This window comes from Apium graveolens, chromosome 6 (genome assembly GCF_009905375.1).
Source record: "Apium graveolens cultivar Ventura chromosome 6, ASM990537v1, whole genome shotgun sequence".
In the NCBI taxonomy this organism is placed as follows: Eukaryota; Viridiplantae; Streptophyta; class Magnoliopsida; order Apiales; family Apiaceae; genus Apium; species Apium graveolens.
In genome coordinates, this window is record NC_133652.1 from 223862614 (window position 1) to 223883962 (window position 21349).

At 36.7% G+C, this 21349-nt stretch overlaps 1 protein-coding gene across 1 annotated transcript; it reads left to right on the forward strand.

Moving 5' to 3' along the window:
* Window positions 1-13351: 13351 nt before the first annotated feature.
* Window positions 13352-15267, forward strand: LOC141664048 (high affinity nitrate transporter 2.4-like). The gene is made up of 3 exons (XM_074469909.1): window positions 13352-14252; window positions 14345-14460; window positions 14548-15267. Exons 1-3 carry the CDS (start codon window positions 13452-13454, stop codon window positions 15233-15235), a joined length of 1605 nt encoding a protein of 534 aa, XP_074326010.1. The 5' UTR covers window positions 13352-13451; the 3' UTR covers window positions 15236-15267.
* Window positions 15268-21349: the final 6082 nt, after the last annotated feature.

The window sequence follows — 21349 nt, forward strand, 5'->3', positions numbered from 1 at the left end:
ACATGAAATCAGCAACAAGTATAGGATATGTTACTTATATACCAAGGCATCAAGTGAGCAAAACAAACTTTGGCATAAAAAGCTTTCTCACTTAAAATGCAAAGCAATCAATTCTCTTGTGAAAAGAGAACTTGTGAGAGTGTTAGTCCCAAAGTATCGTAGAAGGGGGGGTTGAATACGATACCTATAATTTTTTCGATTCGTTTACAAGTTCTTCGTTAAAAGTACGGAATCAAATTAGACACAAAATAATTCGAAGAATATATTGTTTTATTAATATAATCCTTTAGGTTGATACAATATAATCAATAAATTGATTAGCTATAATAAATTCAGCAGCATAACAATATGTTTACAAGCTTAATAAATGAAGTGCTTTAATGGAGCTCCCGTAAATACTCTGTTAAAAGCTGAAGAAGATGACTTAAATGTATTGTATTCATTTAGCTGCTAATGTAGACTTTGAATTTCATTGGACAGGTGGCATTGTTATGTCCACATAAATCTTTGAATTGCTGCTTGTTTAATTCACTGGAAATCACCAACTGTTATATGACGACTGGTACATTCTTTGTCTTCTCTTCTATGGCGACCAGTGTATCTTGTGTTGCTCTATGGCGATCAGTTGATACTCTATGGCGATCAGTTGATGCTCTATGGCGACCAGTGTATCCTGTGTTGCTCTATGGAGATCAGTTGATGCTCTATGGCTGTTACAACCGGCATTTTCGTGTATTACTATTTGTAAATTTGGTACAATTTTAAAACTGAATGCCAATATATTCAACTATTGTATGCTTGTGTGAATTAGAATTTCTGCGTCTTAAATTTGCGTTATGTGGTATATGATTTTTCAAAGCAAAAGTTTATTTATTTCTTTTATTTTTGATTTATAAGGAATATTTTAAACCTTGAATAAATTTCTTCTTAAAAGTTATTTTGTTCACAAATTTCAAAAGTGGTTTTATAAAATTTCTAAAAATCCAAGTTATTTTATGGTATCTTGAACTTGTATTTTATTTTATAAAAATAAATCTTTATAAATTTTAGTTGTCATAATTAGCAAATTACATGGTTTCCCTTGCATGCAAATCCTTTTCTATTCAATTTAAAGGGCTAAAGAGACAATTCCAACCCCATTAACTCTTATTTTACTAGCCAAATTCCTTCTTTGCCCTTGCATGCAAAATGATCCAAGTATAATTGGAAGGTTAGTCTTGTCAATTTTCATTTCTACTCACATTTTGTCAAATCAAAAACCATAAAACAAGCAAATGGCATGATCATTCACTCCACTCACACCACACTTTCTCCTCCCTCCCTCCCCCCTTTCCCACTCTCGGCCCTCCTCTCTCTCACTCTCGGGTTTTAGCCGAGACCAACCCCCTCCCCATTTTCTTTATTCCTCAACCAAGCTCCCACCTTCTATACAAGTAAATACTACATCCCATATCATGATCGCATATATTTCAAGGAGTTTTGAGTAAAAAGTTTAAGTTTTAAGGTTGCATGTTAAGGTTTTAGTTGAAACTCAAAGTACAACCTTGATTCTTATGGATTTAAGGTTGTTTTTGAGAGGACTACAAGGAATGGTGAAGTGCCAAGTCTTGAGAAGGAAACTCTTGATGTTGAATGGCCATTTCCCTTCCATTTCATTCGGCCATGACCTTATGGGAGCCGAATGAATGGTCCTTGAGATCATTCTTGTTGCTTTGTTCAATCTTTGTATGTTTATGTGATAATGGCATGAATCTTGTAGTGAAAATTTGATGAAACTCTTTGCATGCTAAGTGATCATCTAGATATAGCTTATGCTAGGCTTGCATGTCAATTTCATGGTGAAATATATTTAGAAAACATGTTGCTTTGGTTGGTAAAACTCGAAGACATGCATGCATGTGGATTTCTCTTAGAATGTTATAAGATTTTGATCATTTGGAAAGATTTTGTTAGTAAGCTTTAATTTCAGTAGGAATAAGGTGTTAATATTGATTAGTGTTGCTTGATGCATGGTAATAATTCAGGTATATTTTATAAAAAAAACATAACTTGTTATTTTCAAAAACTTGATGATTTGTGAGTTGTGAAATGTGGTTTCTTTTGTTTTGCCATGATTGCACCTTAGGTAAGGATGATCTCCACCAAATTATTTTGAGTATAAGGGAGTTAGTTCAGTAGATCACCATGTTTAAGTCTTGGTTTGGGTATTGGGTTGTTGGTGGTTGAGTTTGTCAAGTCAAAACCTTGGAGAAAGGAGAATTATAGTTTCTGCAGAAAATCAGTTTAGTACCCTGAGGTTTAGAGTGAGTTTTGACCATGTCATTGATGTGCACTTTAAGGCCCAAGCCACCAGAAGTTAGTATTGGGAGTATATAAAAGGTTTTAGGTGTTGGTTGGAGGTTTGCATGTCGTTTGGTTAGGTGCACAAGTAGAATAACAAAATCTGTCCAGCAGGGGACAGTTTTGTTGCAACTTAGAAATAGGGAGATTTGACCATGTCATGGGTAGGCCCTCATTAGGCCCTGTTGGGCCTTAGTTAGAGGGAGTGTCATAGAAGTTTTTCCAACCATAGTTCATAGGATATGAGTTAGAACCATGTGTCACAAGTTAATTCAAGTCAGGGCGTTTTCTGCCCAGAAAAACAGGGGAACCATGGACTTTAAGCTTAGGCCCAAGCCAGGCCCTTGAGCTACATCAAGTTTGGGAGATGCCCTAAGGTCAGGAGAGTCTTGTGTAAAAGTTTTGAAGGAAAACCTATAGTTTAAGGGTGTCTAATGCACTCAAGAAATCATAGATGTCATTCTGAAATTTGCACCAGTGAGCACTTTCACTTATCACATAGTTTTAGAACACTTAGGAGTGAGATTTAGGTTGACCACCATAGTTGTAAGATAGTATAAGGTCAGTAGAGCAAAAGGTCCAAGTGAGGGTCAATAGGTCTAGGATAGTTTAGTAAAGGCACACCGAGTTAGAAAGCCAAAATTTGAAGACTTTGTCTAGTTTAGCGACCAAGTGACTTAAGTTGTGAGTCGAGATCATCCAAGCCTAGTGTTGCATTATGGTGTATATGGTAATATTTGGTATTAAAATATGATATGTAAGTACATGTGGCTTTGTGTGCAAGTATATTTTGAAGGTGAATACAAATTAAGTGCATATAGGCCTAAGTGTCATTTGTGTTTAATTACGGGATGTGAATAGGCTAAGTTGATGAGAATATATTATAACGAGGATTATTATTATTTATGTAGGATCTCAAGACGAGGGAAAACTTGCCATAAAGGTCGAGTGAAGCTTCCGGTTGCTCCTACCAGTCAGACCAGACCAGCCTTTTTCAAGGCAAGTGATTCAACTTGTCTTTCGTATTCACTGTAAATAGTTCATATATATCGATGCAACTATCCTGAGTCATTTTATATATTTAAATCAAGCGTATCTTATGTTTATCTTTGAATCATATAAAAATGCCATGAACCCTCGAGTACGTATTGCAAGTAGTTCAAAAGTCTTATCATGATAGTATATTAAAGTAAGTTGAATGCCATGATAAAAGAAAGGGTAGTTATAACTCTTGGTTGATTCTCTTGATTAACATGTTGATGATTTCTAAGTATTGATATTTCATCCTGATACTTGAACCCCTATAGAACCTTACCTTGAACCCTGAAAGCCAGATATTTATCAAAGTGATTCCTCATTGATTGATACCCCTCTTTCTTATCTTAAAGCTTGACAATTCTGATATAACCTGAGTTAAAGATCATTTCTTCATACCTTAACACCCTTAGTATTCATGAAGCTTATCTTCTTGATGATCCAACACCTATACCTTGACGAGAAACCATTGCTTTAAGCCAGTTTGGCATTACCCCTTCATATTATCCATTAGCCTCACTAAATTTCCTTGTCCAAGTTTTGACATATGAAAACCTTTTAATTACCCTAATAGAGTAAAGTTTTGTGAATCATGGCCCTGAGATTTAGTACCATATTTCCCGTGTTTCGAGTTGATCTATAATCCCTTGATAAAAATGCTTACTGTTAAAAGAGATTTTGTTATAATTCGGCATCAATTTTTGAAATAAATAAAATGTGGGTTTTCAGTCCCAAAGGGGGATAAATGTTTTCTTTGAATAGTGGATCTGGACTGAGACGCGAGTCCTTTCCACACTTATATTAGGCTTAAAAGTTGCCTAGGGATTCCCATTAATGTTCTAGAACCCAGCGAGGTTCGGGATTACTTCGCGGCTGATCACCGGCTGTAATCCGTAGCGTCATAAAATGATTTTGATTAAGATATGGTATTGAAATTATTTTGAGACAAGCAAAATGATGCCATCACCCAAAGTTTTATCTCTCGTTATCATTGGTTATGTCTTTCCATTGTCATTCTTTATTGTATATCTCGATTTATGTTTTGTATCGTACTGTTTAGCACTTGTTGAGCATTTGGCTCACTCCTTACTTTACCCTAATATTATAGCTAGCAGCTATGGTTAGATTCAAGCAGACCGCCCGTAAGACCTGTGATGCTGATGCATATGTTCGAGCTTCGGTAGAATAAGAGATAGTAGTTTTGAGTGAGGACTCGATAATTAAAATCAGCTGTAATAGATGGTAGTGTTGGGCTGTTCCAAACCCTAAACTGTAAGATCTTGGATTTGGTTATGTTTATTTATTTTTAAATAATGTAACAGTTATATTTAATTTTGCTGGTTAAGTTAGGGGTGTTACAGGTTTTGGTATCAGAGCTACGGTTTAGAGTCCCTGGACAGCCCAAATAGGTTATAGGATATATGTATAGGCTATAGATAATATGCGAGAGAGTAGGTTAAGTAAGTTTATTATTAATACTCCTCTTATTGGTTGTCAGCAAAGGGCGCATTCCTTGACACCCTCTGGGTCGGACGACACTATTGCTTTCTCCGTGTATGCTGAGTTGAGGCGCAAGTTTGACATGCTTCAGGGAAAGTACGATCGACTGATAGACCGACTGAAGAACATGTACCCGGACAGCCGAAACTACGAAGGGAAGCCCAAGGAGCATATGATTGCGAGACTTGAGACCTTGATTCAGTACGTCAACACTAAGCTTGAGGAGATGTCAGCGCACCGGGACCGCACCAGCCAGTATGTCATTCAGATGGTGACGGATGAGCTCCAGGGCATTGTGAAGACGCTTCGAGAAGAAAAGACTACCAAGCCCCGTTCAGATGGAGTGGAGCCTTAGTTCTTTCCATTTACCTTTTCATGTTGTTGTACTATCAGACTCCGTAGAATTCCCAGTTGTTTCCATTATTTCCTTTAAATAAGCCTGTTGTTCCTAGAATCAGAGTTTGTCCTAATCCTATGTATTGTGACCTTTAAATTTCAATAATCATGCTCTATTGTTCCATTTGCTCTCAACTGTTATTTTACGTTTTTATATGCATCGCCATATCTGCTTAACTTGAAACTTGACCTCATAAGTAAACAAGAATGCCATGCGATACCCTCAAATTATTTTATCATTCATGTCTGTTTTGACATAACTCTTATTTCAGGACCATGCCTCCCAAAAAGAAGAACCTAACAACCACATCTACCACAGACCCAAATATTCTTCGAATACTGGAAGCTTTGCAACAACAAACCAATGATATAGCTCAACAACAACTAACTCTTCAACAACGAATTGAAAACCAAGATAACCATGAACCACACCAACCACCTGAACCACCAGTACCACCTAGACAAGTTGTCACTTTCAAGGATTTTCAGAATGTGAATCCACATGCAATCCATGATACCACTGATCCAGTAATAGCTAACACATGGATTAAGGAAATAGAAAGGGCTTTTGAGTTGGTACAGTTAGGAGACAATCAGAAGACGCCGTATGCTACTTACTTCTTGAAGGGCGAAGTCATCTATTGGTGGGAATCAGTAAAAGCTATGGAAGCAACCCAACAAGTTTCTTGGGAGAGATTTAAGAAGTTATTTCTGGACAAGTATTACCCTAAGTACATGCAGAATCAGATGGAGCTTAAATTTTTGGAGTTGAAGCAAGGGAACATGACGGTACTGGAGTATGAGAAGAAGTTCACTGAGTTGTCAAGGTTTGTGACAAAGTATACCAGCACCGAGGAGGAAAAAGCGAAGAAGTTTCAGCAAGGATTGGAGCCTTGGATCAGAGATAGAGTAGCTATGTTTGAGCTTGAAACTTATGCGGGAGTAGTACAGAAAGCTGCTCTGATTGAGAATAATGGGATGTAGTCAAGGAAGGAAAGGGATAACAAGAAGAGGAAGGTTCCATTGTATGGAGAAAAGTCTGAAGCCGGAAGTTCACAAGATCGGAATGTAAAGAGGATCGGATTCCATAAGGGCGGAAATTTTTAAAAGAAGGGAAATTTGGGCAAAAGACAAGAATCAAGGGGGAACAATCAAGCAAGCCAAGACCAAGTTGGAGAAAATAGGTTCCAGAGATCTGAATGCAAGCACTGTGGAAGAAGGCACCCTGGAGTGTGCAATAAACTGAGCATGACCTGCTATAGGTGTAACCAGAAGGGACATTTGGCGAATGAGTGCAAGATGCCGAAGCCAGGAGTTACGTGTTACAAGTGTGGGAAGACTGGACACATAGCTAAGGAGTGCAAGACAACCGGACCAGTCAAAGCTTTAATGAACGTGGCAACTACCAGTGCGAGCGTGCCAGCTGAGGTATTGGCATTACCTCCACCACTTACATCAACCCCGCAAGCAACAGCAAAGACATTTGATCTGAAGATGAAGGATGCTGTTCAGAATTTTGAGGTGATAGCAGGTACACTTTTACTCAATAATGTCAAAGCTAAAGTATTGATTGATTCGGGAGCAACAAGATCTTTCATATCAGAAATTTTTGTTGATAAGCTTCAATTTGATAAAATGATTATGAGCGAGGTAGTAAATGTGGTAATTGCAAACCAAGAGAAGATTCCTGTGAATCAATTCTGTCCGAAGTGTGAGATTGATATTTCGGGATATAAGTTTTCAGCCGACTTGATACTCTTCAAGTTGGGGGAGTTTGATATAATTTTAGGAATGGATTGGTTAGGAGAGAATAACGCTCAGATTAATTGTAAGACCAAGAAAGTGTATTTAAAGACGAAGAGTGGAGAGAAGGTAGTATTTAAGGGGCAGAGGCAAGAACAACTATTTCTTACAATCGTTCAGGCTAAGAAGCTACTTAGACAAGGTTGTGAGTCATTCCTGGCTTATGTAGTGGATTCAGAAAAAGGCAGTCCCAGCATAGAAGATATAGCTGTAGTTAACGAGTTTCCCGATGTGTTTCCAGATGAACTACCAGGCTTACTACCAGATCGACAAATCGAGTTCGAGATCAACCTTGCTCCAGGCACGGAACCAGTTTCAAAGGCCCCATATAGGATGGCACCAGCAGAAATGAAAGAGTTGGCGAGCCAGTTACAAGAATTGTTGGATAAAGGAGTGATACGGCCAAGTACGTCGCCATGGGGAGCACCTGTTATGTTTGTAAAGAAAAAAGATGGGAGTATGCGACTATGCATAGATTATCGGGAGTTGAATAAGGTAACGATCAAGAACCGCTACCACTTACCAAGAATAGATGACCTTTTTGACCAGCTGAAGGGAGCAAAATGCTTCTCAAAGATTGACTTGAGATCGGGATACCATCAATTAAAGATCAAAGAAGAAGATATTCCCAAGACAGCATTTAGGACCAGATATGGGCATTATGAATTCCTAGTAATGCCGTTTGGATTGACCAACGCCCCGGCCACATTTATGGATCTGATGAATCGAGTATTTAAGAAGTATTTGGACAAGTTTGTAGCGGTATTCATTGATGACATCCTTATTTATTCTAAGTCGGAAGAAGAACATAAGCAGCACCTCTGGATAGCATTGAAGATACTTCGTCAAGAGAAATTGTATGCCAAGTTTACCAAATATGAGTTTTGGTTAAAGGAAGTTCAATTTTTGGGGCATGTCATTGGAAATGAAGGAGTTAAAGTGGATCCGGCAAAGATTGAGGCAGTTATGAGTTGGGAGAGGCCAAAGACTCCTACGGAAGTATGAAGTTTTCTAGGATTGGCAGGATACTATAGAAGGTTTGTCAAGGATTTTTTGAAAATCGCCACGCCATTGACCAAGTTAACCAGGAAGAATCAAAAGTTTGAATGGAGTGCAGAATGTGATGATAACTTTCAAGAGTTGAAGCAAAGATTGGTAACAGCTCCGGTATTAGTGCTTCCAGATGACCAAGGAAACTTTGTGATATTCAGCGACGCTTCACATAAGGGATTGGGCTGTGTGTTAATGTAACATAGTAAGGTGATTGCGTATGCGTCAAGAGAGTTGAAACCGCATGAGTTGAAGTACCCGACGCATGACTTGGAACTAGCCGCCATAGTGTTCGCACTTAAGATTTGGAGACATTACCTCTACGGAGAAAAGTGTGAAATCTACACAGATCATAAGAGTTTAAAGTACATTTTCACTCAGAAGGAGCTCAATATGAGGCAGAGGAGATGGCTGGAATTGATCAAGGACTATGACTGCTCGATAAATTACCATCCTGGAAAGGCGAATGTTGTGGCCGATGCTCTAAGTAGGAAAGAGAGACTGAATATGATGACATCACCAAAGGAATTATCTGAAGAAATCAAGAGATTTGAACTGGAACTTTGTGATTGTGGAAAAGTTGAAGAAGTTTGTCGTGCAATGACTTTTCAGCCAACACTAGTGGAAAAGATAAAGAAATGTCAAGAAGAAGTAATGGAGAAAGAGAAGAATCAGTTAACTGGAGAGGAGATTAATACTCAAAGGGATGAGCAAGGGATACTAAGGTTTTCTTCCAGAATTTGGATTCCTCATGTATCTAAATTAAAGAATGAGATCCTATACGAAGCCCACAATTCGAAATTTTCAATCCACCCGGGAAGTACCAAGATGTATCGGGACTTAAAGCAGAACTTTTGGTGGCCAAATATGAAGCGAGACGTGGCAGAATGGGTTGCGAAGTGTTATACTTGTCAGAAGGTGAAGGCAGAACATCAACGACCAAGCGGATTAATTCAGCCCCTAAAGATTCCAGAATGGAAATGGGAAAATATTGCTATGGATTTTATAGTAGGACTTCCGCGAACAAAATCCGGGCATGACGCTATATGGATTATAGTTGATCGTCTTACGAAGTCAGCGCATTTCCTTCCAATTAACGAGAAGTCGTCACTGGACAAATTGGTTCATCTGTATGTGCGTGAAATCGTACTAAGGCATGGAGTACCTGTATCAATAATTTCAGACAGAGATCCCCGATTTAACTCGAGATTCTGGAAGCAAATTCAAGAATATCTTGGCACGAAGTTGAATATGAGCACGGCGTACCACCCGCAGACTGATGGTCAGAGTGAAAGGACAATTCAAACAATCGAAGACATGTTGCGCAGTTGTGCAATCAATTTTGCAGGAAGTTGGGACGACCACTTGCCGTTGATTGAATTCTCTTACAACAATAGCTATCATTCCAGTATTGGCATGCCACCATACGAAGCTTTGTACGGGCGAAAATGTAGATCACCAACAAGTTGGGATGAAGTAGGAGAAGGAAGGATTCTCGGCTCAGAATTGGTACAACAGTTGCATGACACGGTCAAGTTAATTCAGAAAAGGTTGTTTGCTGCTCAAGATAGACAGAGGAAGTATGCGGATCCAGCGCATAAGGATGTTTGATTCCAAATTGGCGAAGCTATTTTGTTAAAGGTGTCACCTAGAAAAGGGTTGTCTAGATTTGGCAAGAAAGGGAAGTTAGCACCTAGATATATAGGTCCTTTTGAAATTTTGAGTCAAGTGGGGAAGGTGGCCTACGAGTTGGCCTTACAACCTCAGTATCAGCATGTGCATAATGTGTTCCATGTGTCGTTGCTTAAGAAGTATAATCCTGACGCTAGCCATGTGATAGAATATGAACCTGTAGAAATTCAGGCAGACCTATCATTTGTGGAGCAACCTGTCAAAATACTCGACTGGAAAGAGAAGAGTCCTAGGAATAAGACAGTAAAGTTAGTAAAAGTACTTTGGAGAAACCCTAAGGTCGAAGAATCGACTTGGAAGTTAGAGTCTAATATGCGTTCCCGGTATCCTCATCTGTTCTCTTAGATTTTGGCGACAGAATCCCTTAAGGGGGAGAGGATGTTACAACCGGCATTTTCGTATATTACTATTTGTAAATTTGGTGCAATTTTAAAACCGAATGCCAATATATTCAACTATTGTATGCTTGTGTGAATGAGAATTTCTGCGTCTTAAATTTGCGTTATGTGGTATATGATTTTTCAAAGCAAAAGTTTATTTATTTCTTTTATTTTTGATTTATAAGGAATATTTTAAACCTTGAATAAATTTCTTTTTAAAAGTTATTTTGTTCACAAATTTCAAAAGTGGTTTTATAAAATTTCAAAAAATCCAAGTTATTTTATGGTATCTTGAACTTGTATTTTATTTTATAAAAATAAATCTTTATAAATTTTAGTTGTCATAATTAGCAAATTACATGGTTGCCCTTGCATGCAAATCCTTTTCTATTCAATTTAAAGGGCTAAAGAGACAATTCCAACCCCACTAACTCTTATTTTACTAGCCAAATTCCTTCTTTGCCCTTGCATGCAAAATGATCCAAGTATAATTGGAAGGTTAGTCTTGTTAATTCTCATTCCCACTCACATTTTGTCAAATCAAAAATCATAAAACAAGCAAATGGCATGATCATTCACTCCACTCACACCACACTTTCTCCTCCCTCCCTCCTCCCTCTCTCACTCTCGGCCCTTGTAATAACCCCAATTTCAACCCCCTTCTACAGTGTTGTATGACCTAACACCTTTTAGCCACAAGACGGGCTTTAAAATGATCAACAGTACCATTGGCATGATACTTGATCTTATACAGCCAACGACACCCAACATTCTTTTTATTAGGAGAAAGTGGAACAATATTCCACGTCTTGTTGGCTTCGAGAGCAGCCAGTTCTAAGTTCATTGCAGTACACCATTCTGGAAGATGCACAACTTCCTTAAACGTTTGAGGTTCATGAAGAACCTCAGCCTCAAGTACAGGTCTGGAACTAGTAGCACTAGCAGCACAAGAACTCACTAGATGGGAAGGAAGCCCAGTATAATCAAGAAGACGAGTAGGAATAGTATGAGTCCTATAAGGTTGAGTAAGTACATTATCTGAACTAACAACACTAGATGAACCGGTGTTAGAGTTTGGCAAAGAAATTGTTGAGTCATTGGACACAAAAGGTTCAGAATTTGGGACTTAAGTAGTAGGAGAAGCTACCTCCACACTGGAATGTGGGGACAGTGGATCAGTACAAATTGATTTTTGACTTTGATTAAGGGTTGCTTGATTAGTAGCTATAATCTAGGGATTTATATACAGTTAATATATTTCAAGATTGTGTGTTCTGTTATATTAAGTATTGATATTTGTATAATGTATCGGCCATAATTTTCTTCCGAGATTAACGTCACATGTTATGTGTTTAGTTAACAATTCATGTGTGTTTGAAGTTTGGGCGAGAATATATAAATTCACTACATAAGGGGTTGATGTGTATATTTTTTTCAGTAATTTATGTGTACACACGATTATAATATAAGATTGAAATCATAATTAAACCTTCAAAATAATTATATTCAACCGGAATTACGTTGCAAGAACGGGTAGTATTTAGTTTTGACAAATTAACAAGAAAAGCTGCTCAACGTGGAGCCCGCACAAATATGTGTGAATATCCTGTATCAATTAATTTTAGAGTAATGCTAGGTGTATAGAATTTTGTACAAAATATTTGTACATAATGACATGACATTTGATGTGAAGTGTTTTAATTAATTTTGCTGATGTAAATGTAGGGGTCATTTCAATTAAAACACACAACACAACATGACATTTATGTACAAAAGTTTGTACAATACTCAATACACCTAGCATTTTCCTTAATCTTCACTTATAAGCATGTTTTTTATTAAACTGCGTTAATAAATTAAGGTGGGAGGGATTGCATGAACAAGTCTAGAACATCTATTCGGTACTGTCAACCATTTTACATTTGGTCTTTATCTAGACAGCACCTCTGGATAAGGGCATCTTAAATCCAACATTTCATCCGGGTTGATTGAACTGCTGCAGATTTACACTTGTAGACTAAACTTCGTCAACTGCATAGCCCTAACTAAATGAAGTTCAAATTTAAAGTGTTCATCACTGTTGAGAATATTTATTACTACTACTTATTAACCAGTTCAATGATTAATACTGCAAGATCCGGATGCATGCTGGCCATGTGAAAAGCTAATTCTTACAGGCATCGATGTTTGGAATTTATTATCTCAATCTATTTTATTACACAGTAAACTCCTAAGTAGCGATTTCAGTGCCTACTGACATTGTTCTTTCTGCAGTATTTTGTTTCCGAAATGCAAAAGAAAAAACAACCGACTCATTATGTTCGTCTTGTGTGGTTATGTTACTGTGTAACATCAATCACTGAACATGTCTATATTTGAAACATCTGCTTGAATTGGTATTGGGGATTCTGCAATCTCTAGAACCATACCCGATATCCAATTATCTATCAGTAACACTGATTTTTGTATGATTAGTTTTTATATCAATCGTCTGAGAAGTGTAAGTCAACTTCTCTCATAACATGAAAGCTTCTTATAAGAATTAAACGGATAGATTGATTATATATTCATAAATAATGCCTATACGGAACTGTCCTCTACATTTTCTAATGTTTTAGACACAAGCTCAAATCATTGTCAATAATCAAATCATATTGTAGCCCAAATGAACTCCCTGACAATGTGAAAGGTTAAGTTTGACTTGTATCATAAAATTTCTGTCGAGCTTAGACTTGTATAGGAACTAAAATCTTATTTACAAATATTATTTGTGACTTGTTTCAGCCATTTGATCTTTCAATGTAGTAGTATATATTTCAAAATTTTGAAAGAACACCATAGCTCAGCAAGTTATCGTATTCAAACTAGCTTAATATAAATTTGTGACAGTTAGGTACTTAACCAAATCCAGCAATGCATACTGGTAACTATAATAAGCAAAAAATTAATAAACTGTACATTCTTATCCTTTGAGATGCATGATGAGACTACTTCTGTTCATAATTTGACTCGGAAAAACGGATTATCATTAGTTGTCTTTTAAGCCAAATGCTGGATAATGCAAATATGCGACCATTGGTAATCTCCACCGGCTCTCATAAAGAGATTTTTAAATATTTAGAATGTCAACCTTAAAGCCTATATAAACAACAAAGCCGGAAGACATGTCCAGAGCATCCTCACTTAGCAATACTTAGTGGAGTAGTGCATTACATTCTTAACCCTCATCTTAGTTTAAACAATTATATTGCAAAAATGGGTGATACCCCAGGAAACTCAATGCATGGAGTCACTGGCAGAGAGCCTGTTCTGTCTTTCGCGGTGGCTTCACCTATGGTACCGACTGATACAACTGCAAAATTTGACTTACCAGTTGATTCCGAACACAAGGCCAAAGTGTTCAAGCTTTTTTCCTTTGCCAATCCTCATATGAGGACTTTCCACCTTTCTTGGATCTCTTTTTTCACCTGTTTTGTATCCACATTTGCTGCTGCTCCACTAGTCCCAATCATTCGCGATAATCTCAATCTAACAAAAGGAGATGTTGGAAATGCTGGAGTGGCTTCTGTGTCTGGAAGCATTTTCTCTAGGCTTGTAATGGGAGCAGTTTGTGACCTGTTGGGACCACGATATGGCTGTGCATTTGTCATCATGCTTACAGCTCCAACTGTGTTTTGCATGTCATTTGTGGCAGACGCTAGCGGATATATAGCTGTCAGGTTCATGATTGGCTTCTCCCTCGCAACATTTGTGACGTGTCAGTATTGGATGAGCACCATGTTCAATGGTAAGATCATAGGAACTGTGAACGGGACTGCAGCCGGATGGGGGAACATGGGAGGAGGAGCTACTCAGCTAATTATGCCTCTGCTCTATGATGTAATCCAACGTGTTGGAGCTACTCCATTCACCGCCTGGAGGATTGCCTTCTTTATCCCTGGATGGCTTCATGTAATCATGGGTATCTTGGTGTTAACACTTGGTCAAGACTTGCCTGATGGGAACCTCGGTGCTTTACAGAAGAAGGGTGATGTTTCTAAGGATAAATTCTCCAAGGTTAGTTAAGGAAAGACAACAAGTCCTTGTGAACAAATATATAATATGAGTTTGAAGCTAATTGATAATCTTGTGTTCTTCTGTATGTTCAGGTGTTCTGGTATGCTATCACCAACTACAGAACATGGATATTTGTTCTTTTGTATGGATACTCTATGGGTGTGGAATTGTCTACCGACAATGTCATTGCTGAATACTTCTTCGACAGGTAGTGTTTTCTTCTTCTTTCTTCATTTTTGTTATTATTTTAAAATTAGAGGGTAAGTGAACTTATGCATGTTTGAATTTTTGACAGATTTGATCTAAAGCTCCAAACTGCTGGGATTATTGCTGCTACATTTGGAATGGCTAATCTTCTGGCTCGCCCCTTCGGGGGATATGCTTCAGATGTTGCAGCTCGAAGGTTCGGCATGAGGGGTCGGCTATGGACCCTTTGGATCCTACAAACTTTAGGAGGAGTTTTCTGCATCCTCCTTGGCCGTGCTAATTCACTTCCCATTGCTGTCACAATGATGATCATATTTTCTGTCGGAGCACAAGCCGCATGTGGAGCCACATTCGGGATCATTCCTTTTATTTCTCGTCGATCGTTGGGCATTATCTCTGGTATGACTGGTGCTGGAGGGAACTTTGGGTCAGGATTGACACAGCTTCTGTTCTTTACTAGCTCTCAGATATCGACGGCTATGGGTTTAACTTACATGGGAATTATGATTGTGGCCTGCACCATGCCTGTGGCATTTGTTCATTTTCCGCAATGGGGCAGCATGTTATTTCCACCTTCAAAAGATGTTGTTAAGGGAAGTGAAGAACATTACTATGTTTCTGAGTGGACTGAGGATGAGAAGGGAAGTGAAGAACATTACTATTGCACATTAGCCTATCGATTCATTACCATCTGTTCCAACTTCAAATTATGTTCCAATAGTTACAGATCACTCCCATTCATGTCGAAGAAATCATCTTCAGCAATATTTAATTAATGGAAAACCAGTAGTGTATCCGCGATATAATGACATTGCAAAAAAATTCTTAGAACATGTAGTATATCTCAGTTTCAACTATTTTAGCTTTGATCTCTGTCCCCCCAGCACCTTAATAAAAAAGGGCATCCTGAAGTTTCAACAATTTAGCCTCTAGTTAAGTATAATACTTGCAACGATTTTATGTGCCTGTTCCATCCAACAAACACTCTTACAAGAATTTTGCTAAAAACCAACTCAATCAAGTCGTCGCTGTAAGAAGCCCGACAAATATCCTCTGCAGTCTGCAGTCTGCAGTCTGCACAATAGACACAAGTCCTGGTTTGGAAGGAGAATTTCTTACAAGTCAAGCTATAACTATATGTCTACCCTCTAGACTAGACCGAGGAGAATTTCTTTTTCTGGCGTAACCCCTGTATCACATATTGCTAAACTTACCTGATGGATAAACTACAATATTACAGGTGATCATGCATGAGCTGGAATGACTAGAGCCGGCCACACGAACGTGCCGGGCCGAATTTTTAACGGGCCGGTTTACTTATAGCATAACTCGTGAACGACCCGTATAATTAAACGGTTCGTGCCGTGCCGAGCCGGTTAGTAGAAAGTCCAACCCGTATACGGCCCGCGAATCAGGCGAGCCACACGATTAGACGGTTCTGCCGAATAACAGGCGAATAAATATTTTCTTTTTTGCAAATTGCGAATTATTCGGCGAATACACGGGCCGAATAAAACTCGAAGAATTTGTGCGCACTTGAATAACTAGAAGATAGCAATTTACCAGAATAAGGAATATTATAATTACCATTTGCTAGAACAGAAATGGACTAAAAAATCGTAGAAATTCTTCATGAGCAATATATCAACTAAAAATGATGGAATTACCATTTTGTTTTTTTGTTTTTTTGTTTTGTTTTCTTACAAATCACAAATATTTATTTTCATTAATTTGTGTATACAGCTATATAGTTTCATGTTGTCGGACAAAATTATATATTAATCTTAAAATCATATCAATATAAAATTAGAATCTGTCAATGGAAATTTATAATAGTTTTGAGTATTTTCCTCAACAAAATCAAATTTTGAATGATAAAATTTCTAAATAAAATAAAATTCTGATAACATTACAAACTACAACTTTTATATTAATATTTTAAGCTGTTTTCCTCAACGAAATCAAAAATATAAAAAAATAAAGAAGTTAGCGGGCCGGTTACGATTAGCGGTTACGTGCCGAATAACCACGATTAGCGGTCTGAATAACCGGTTAAAAAAAATACTTATTCTGCTTCGATTTTGCCGAACGGTTACGTGCCGGTTCCGGGCCGGTTACGATTTCAAATATTATAATTCGTGTTCGGCTCGTGTGCATAGACGGTTAGTGCCGAATATTAACTCGGCACGTCACGGAGCGAGTTTCACGAATTTCCGGCAAGCCGAATTACGTCCGGGCCGCGCCAAACCGCTAATTTGGCCAGCTTTAGGAATGACCCCTGCATGAGAGGGACAACCTTGAAATACTGAAATTCCAACTTATAGTTCGTTAGAGTATCTGCGGGGAGACTGGAGAGAGCGAGAGCCTCCAACTAAAAATAGTTGAAAACTCAGTAAGTCAATGCAATTTCACGTTTTTTTAATCCATTATTTCCGTTCTATTATTTGATTAAGTTGTTCCTGGTTTACTTGTTATGGTTTTGTAACTTGCAAGTCAACTTGACTCAATTTATATACTATTCAGATATTTTGAGCCTTCTTCAGATAAGACTAACATTCATAATCATGTATAATCCCTTGTAAATTACTTGCTTTTCACCGAAATTTAAAAATATATTATCCTCGTCAATATACAAGGGTCCCTCATTACCCTAGAGAATAATGTTATGTTACCCAAATATGACTAGCTATTGTTATCAATCTAAGAAGCAAAAGTCAACTACTTCCGATAACTTGAATAAAAGCTTGTAAAAACAAATATATTGATAGAATGAGGGACGAAGCCATTAAAATTAAAATGAAAACTTAAATATTGAATAAAATTAATAATGTCGATATATATATATATAATTTACACTATTAAAGTTGAATAAGAAATGGTTCATAGTCGAATTGAGTCCTTAGTTATTAATTTATTACTCTCTCCGTTTCAAAATACAATTCCATCCGACTTTTTACACGTACTTTTAGATGTATAAAAATCATAACTCCGCATACTTTTTTCTATAATATTTTTTCTTGAATTATTATTTAATATATATATATAATTTTTTTTTAATTCAGTAAAAAAATTGAAAATTAATTTGTGAAAACTATTTTTTTTATTCACATTAAAATACGCGTAAAAAGTCGAAGGAACTTGTGTTTTGGGATGGAGGGAGTATCCATTACATATATAATACAACAATACAAAGTTCAATAATCAAATTTAATCATAAATATTCTAATTAATATTCATAAAATATTAATTTCAACTATTAACACTCATTCATTATTATGTAATTAATACTTATATTTATATGTAACTTATTACTCTATAACATAACTTAATTATTAATAATTTTATCATAAATACATATATCTAACTTATTATTGCAAAATTTATATATGTTACTCATTATTATATATATAGTTGTCAAAAAAACTCACTAACAAAAATTTAGTATAAATCATTTAGATGATAAGTCCTTACATTAATATCAATGTACATTTATTTCATCTCATGGTTCATTTTTAAAATCTATTAATTGTTATATAATTAATATGCATTTTTTTATCGTAGTTAACCCGCAGCCACTACCCTACGAGCTCACACAATAGCCTATAAATCACGTGAACTAAGGTAAACAACAATTAAGCGACATGCTCTGACTCACGAGGCATAATCATATATTCTTCTCCCGTGGGATTCGAACATGTGACCTAGAGGACAGTTATTCCCTCTTTAATTAACTGAGTCAACCCTTGCGGACATATGCATATTTATCTATAACTGATTACGAATACAATCATGTATTAATACATAGAGAGTTGCTCAAATGAGAACCCCTATTATAATGAGATATGAGATTTAATCATGACCACACATATTTTTAAGTACTTCTAATCTGGACCATTCATTTAAATCATGTAATCTTCCATTACTACAATAGACCCATTTCATTTCCCTCCCTTCTCTCAACAACCCCCACCAGCAGCTCTACCACTGTCGCCGCCACCTTACCATGTCTCCGCCATCTTGTTGTTCCTCCGTTTCTATCTGCTTCTCTTTCCTCTCCTTCTCTCCCTTTATCTCTACAATAACCAAAGCCTCGTTTTTATATTATTTTGATGTCCAAATCAGAATTTCAGGTAACCAAACTTATCTTCTCGCAATCCTCTATCTGTCGAACACCAATAAATCTTCGTTTTGAGCAATTTCAAAATCAAAGGTCAATAATGATTTTTAATTCGGTGATTATTGATGTTTTTAATAGCATGAGGGCACATATCTGTTAAAATGGAGTTGGATGGTGGTGAAAGCCCTAATTTTTGGGTGTCACCGGAATCAACCGCCGCCAGCGAGAAGTTCCGGCGAGCCAGCAAAAATTAATATTCATTTTGAATTTGGTTTTTATGTTGTGTAGCATCTCTGTAATTGAGATTACGATGACTGTTGGAATTAATTGAGATTGTCGGATGATTTTTTCGTGGTGTGATAGGGATTGCGATGTTCATAGTTAATTTGTGGTGATTCAGATTTAGATCAGGTGGTTTTCGTTATGATGTTAGTGGTCGGAGTTGATGAACGGAACTCGTGGACGAATCTGCTAGGCAGAAATAGTGGCTTGATGTGGTGATTTTCTGTTGTCGGTGGTAGTTTTTCGTTATCTGGTGGTGATTTTTCAAATTCCGATGGTGATTTTTATTTTGACGGTGGTGATTTTATGCTTACCGGTGGTGATTTTCTGGTGGTCGCCGGAGGTGGTGGTGGCGGCCAGAAATGATGGTTCACGGATGTGATGGTGGTTGAATTAGATAGAAGATGATAAAATATTAGATATTAAAATAATAAATATTAAATCAATGGTAAGAAATGAATATGATAAATTGAAATGAGTGGATATGATTAAATCTTATATCTCAGAATCGTAGGGTTCTCATTTGAGTAAAACTCTTAATACATATATATATTCATACATACACACATAGATTCGTACATGCAGACGTGCAAGTATAATAATATTTTAGTAAATGGTTAATTTTTTGATATAAAATAAAATTGAACGTATCTTTAACCTAAGTTTAAGTTTTGAAAACGAGAATTCAGATGTTTCAAGTTTCAACTATCAAATTAGTAATATAAACAAATAATTTATAACTAACAGATAAAAATAAATATTATTATTTGAATTTTAAATTTCATTGAAACCTCAATAACATACTTAATTTGAATTACAATTATTTTTTAATAGCAGGTCCATGATAATAATAATAATAACATTAATAATAATAATAATAATAATAATAATAATAATAATAATAATAATAATATATTAATAATAGTAGTCGTAGTAATGGTAGTATTGGTAGTAGTGGTCGTAGTGGTGGTAGTGGTGGTGGCGGTGGTGGTAGGGGTGGTAGCGTTGATAGTAGAGGTGGTTGTAGTGGTAGTAGTGGTAGTAGTAGTAGTAGTGGTAGTAGTAGTATTAGTAGTAGTAGTAGTAGCGGTAGTAGTACTTGTTGTAGTGGTAGCCGTAGTAGTGGTAGTATTAGTAGTGGTAGTCAACAACTGTGTATATATTGTCGATGCTCCCAGAAAGCAATGTCAAAGATGTGGCTCACAAAATCACCCAATTCATCTTTGTAAAGAGATTGTTAGTGAGCCAAAGTATGGAACATGCAAGTATAATGAAACTCAAGATGATGACCCATATTCTTTCTGTGACAAGTTTGATTGCATCCTATGCAATAAGAAAGTTATGACTAGCTGTAATAAGTTGTGATAAGACTTAAAGAAGTTAACTTTAAATCTGTAATCAAAAAAGAAAATGTTAATCAAACCAAGAAAGCTGTTTCTTTTGACAATTCAAGTTCTACTTTTGCTTACTCTGTTAAGAAGAAGAAAGTGCCCAACACTGCTTGGGTAGCTAAACACGCTTAAACCTCATTGTGTGCAGGGCAAGAAGAACACATTCATGTGGGTCATTGACAATAGATGCTCTAGGAACATGACAGGTGATAAAGCCCTGTTATCACAGTTTGAGGAGATGGCTGATCCTTTAGTGACCTTTGGAGACAACAACAAAGTATTCACAATGGGATATGGCAGTTTGATTTATGGAAATGTTGTCATTGAGGATGTACCACTGGTTGCATGAATTGAATTGAATCTTCTAAGTGTCAATCAATTTACAGACAAAGGTTTCAAGGTTATTTTTGACAAAAAAGATTGGTAAATCATAATCAAGAAAACTAGTGAAGTTACTCTGAAAGGAGTAAGGAAAGGAAGCCCGTTTGTTACAGACATGAAATCAGCAACAAGTATAGGATATGTTACTTATATACCAAGGCATCAAGTGAGCAAAACAAACTTTGGCATAAAAAGCTTTCTCACTTAAAATGCAAAGCAATCAATTCTCATGTGAAAAGAGAACTTGTGAGAGTGTTAGTCCCAAAGTATCGTAGAAGGGGGGGGGGTTGAATACGATACCTACAATCTTTTCGATTCGTTTACAAGTTCTTCGTTAAAAGTACGGAATCAAATTAGACACAAAATAATTCGAAGAATATATTGTTTTATTAATATAATCCTTTAGGTTGATACAATATAATCAATAAATTGATTAGCTATAATAAATTCAGCAGCATAACAATATGTTTACAAGCTTAATAAATGAAGTGCTTTAATGGAGCTCCCGTAAATACTCTGTTAAAAGCTGAAGAAGATGACTTAAATGCATTGTATTCATTTAGCTGCTAATGTAGACTTTGAATTTCATTGGACAGGTGGCATTGTTATGTCCACATAAATCTTTGAATTGCTGCTTGTTTAATTCACTGGAAATCACCAACTGTTATATGACGACTGGTACATTCTTTGTCTTCTCTTCTATGGCGACCAGTGTATCT

Excerpts from the sequence above, each read along its gene's own strand:
- LOC141664048 (XM_074469909.1), top strand. The coding sequence starts at position 13,452 with ATGGGTGATACCCCAGGAAACTCAATGCATGGAGTCACTGGCAGAGAG. Across the intron at positions 14,253-14,344 it reads CTAAGGATAAATTCTCCAAG|GTGTTCTGGTATGCTATCAC; the intron begins GTTAGTTAAGGA and ends CTGTATGTTCAG. Across the intron at positions 14,461-14,547 it reads GCTGAATACTTCTTCGACAG|ATTTGATCTAAAGCTCCAAA; the intron begins GTAGTGTTTTCT and ends AATTTTTGACAG.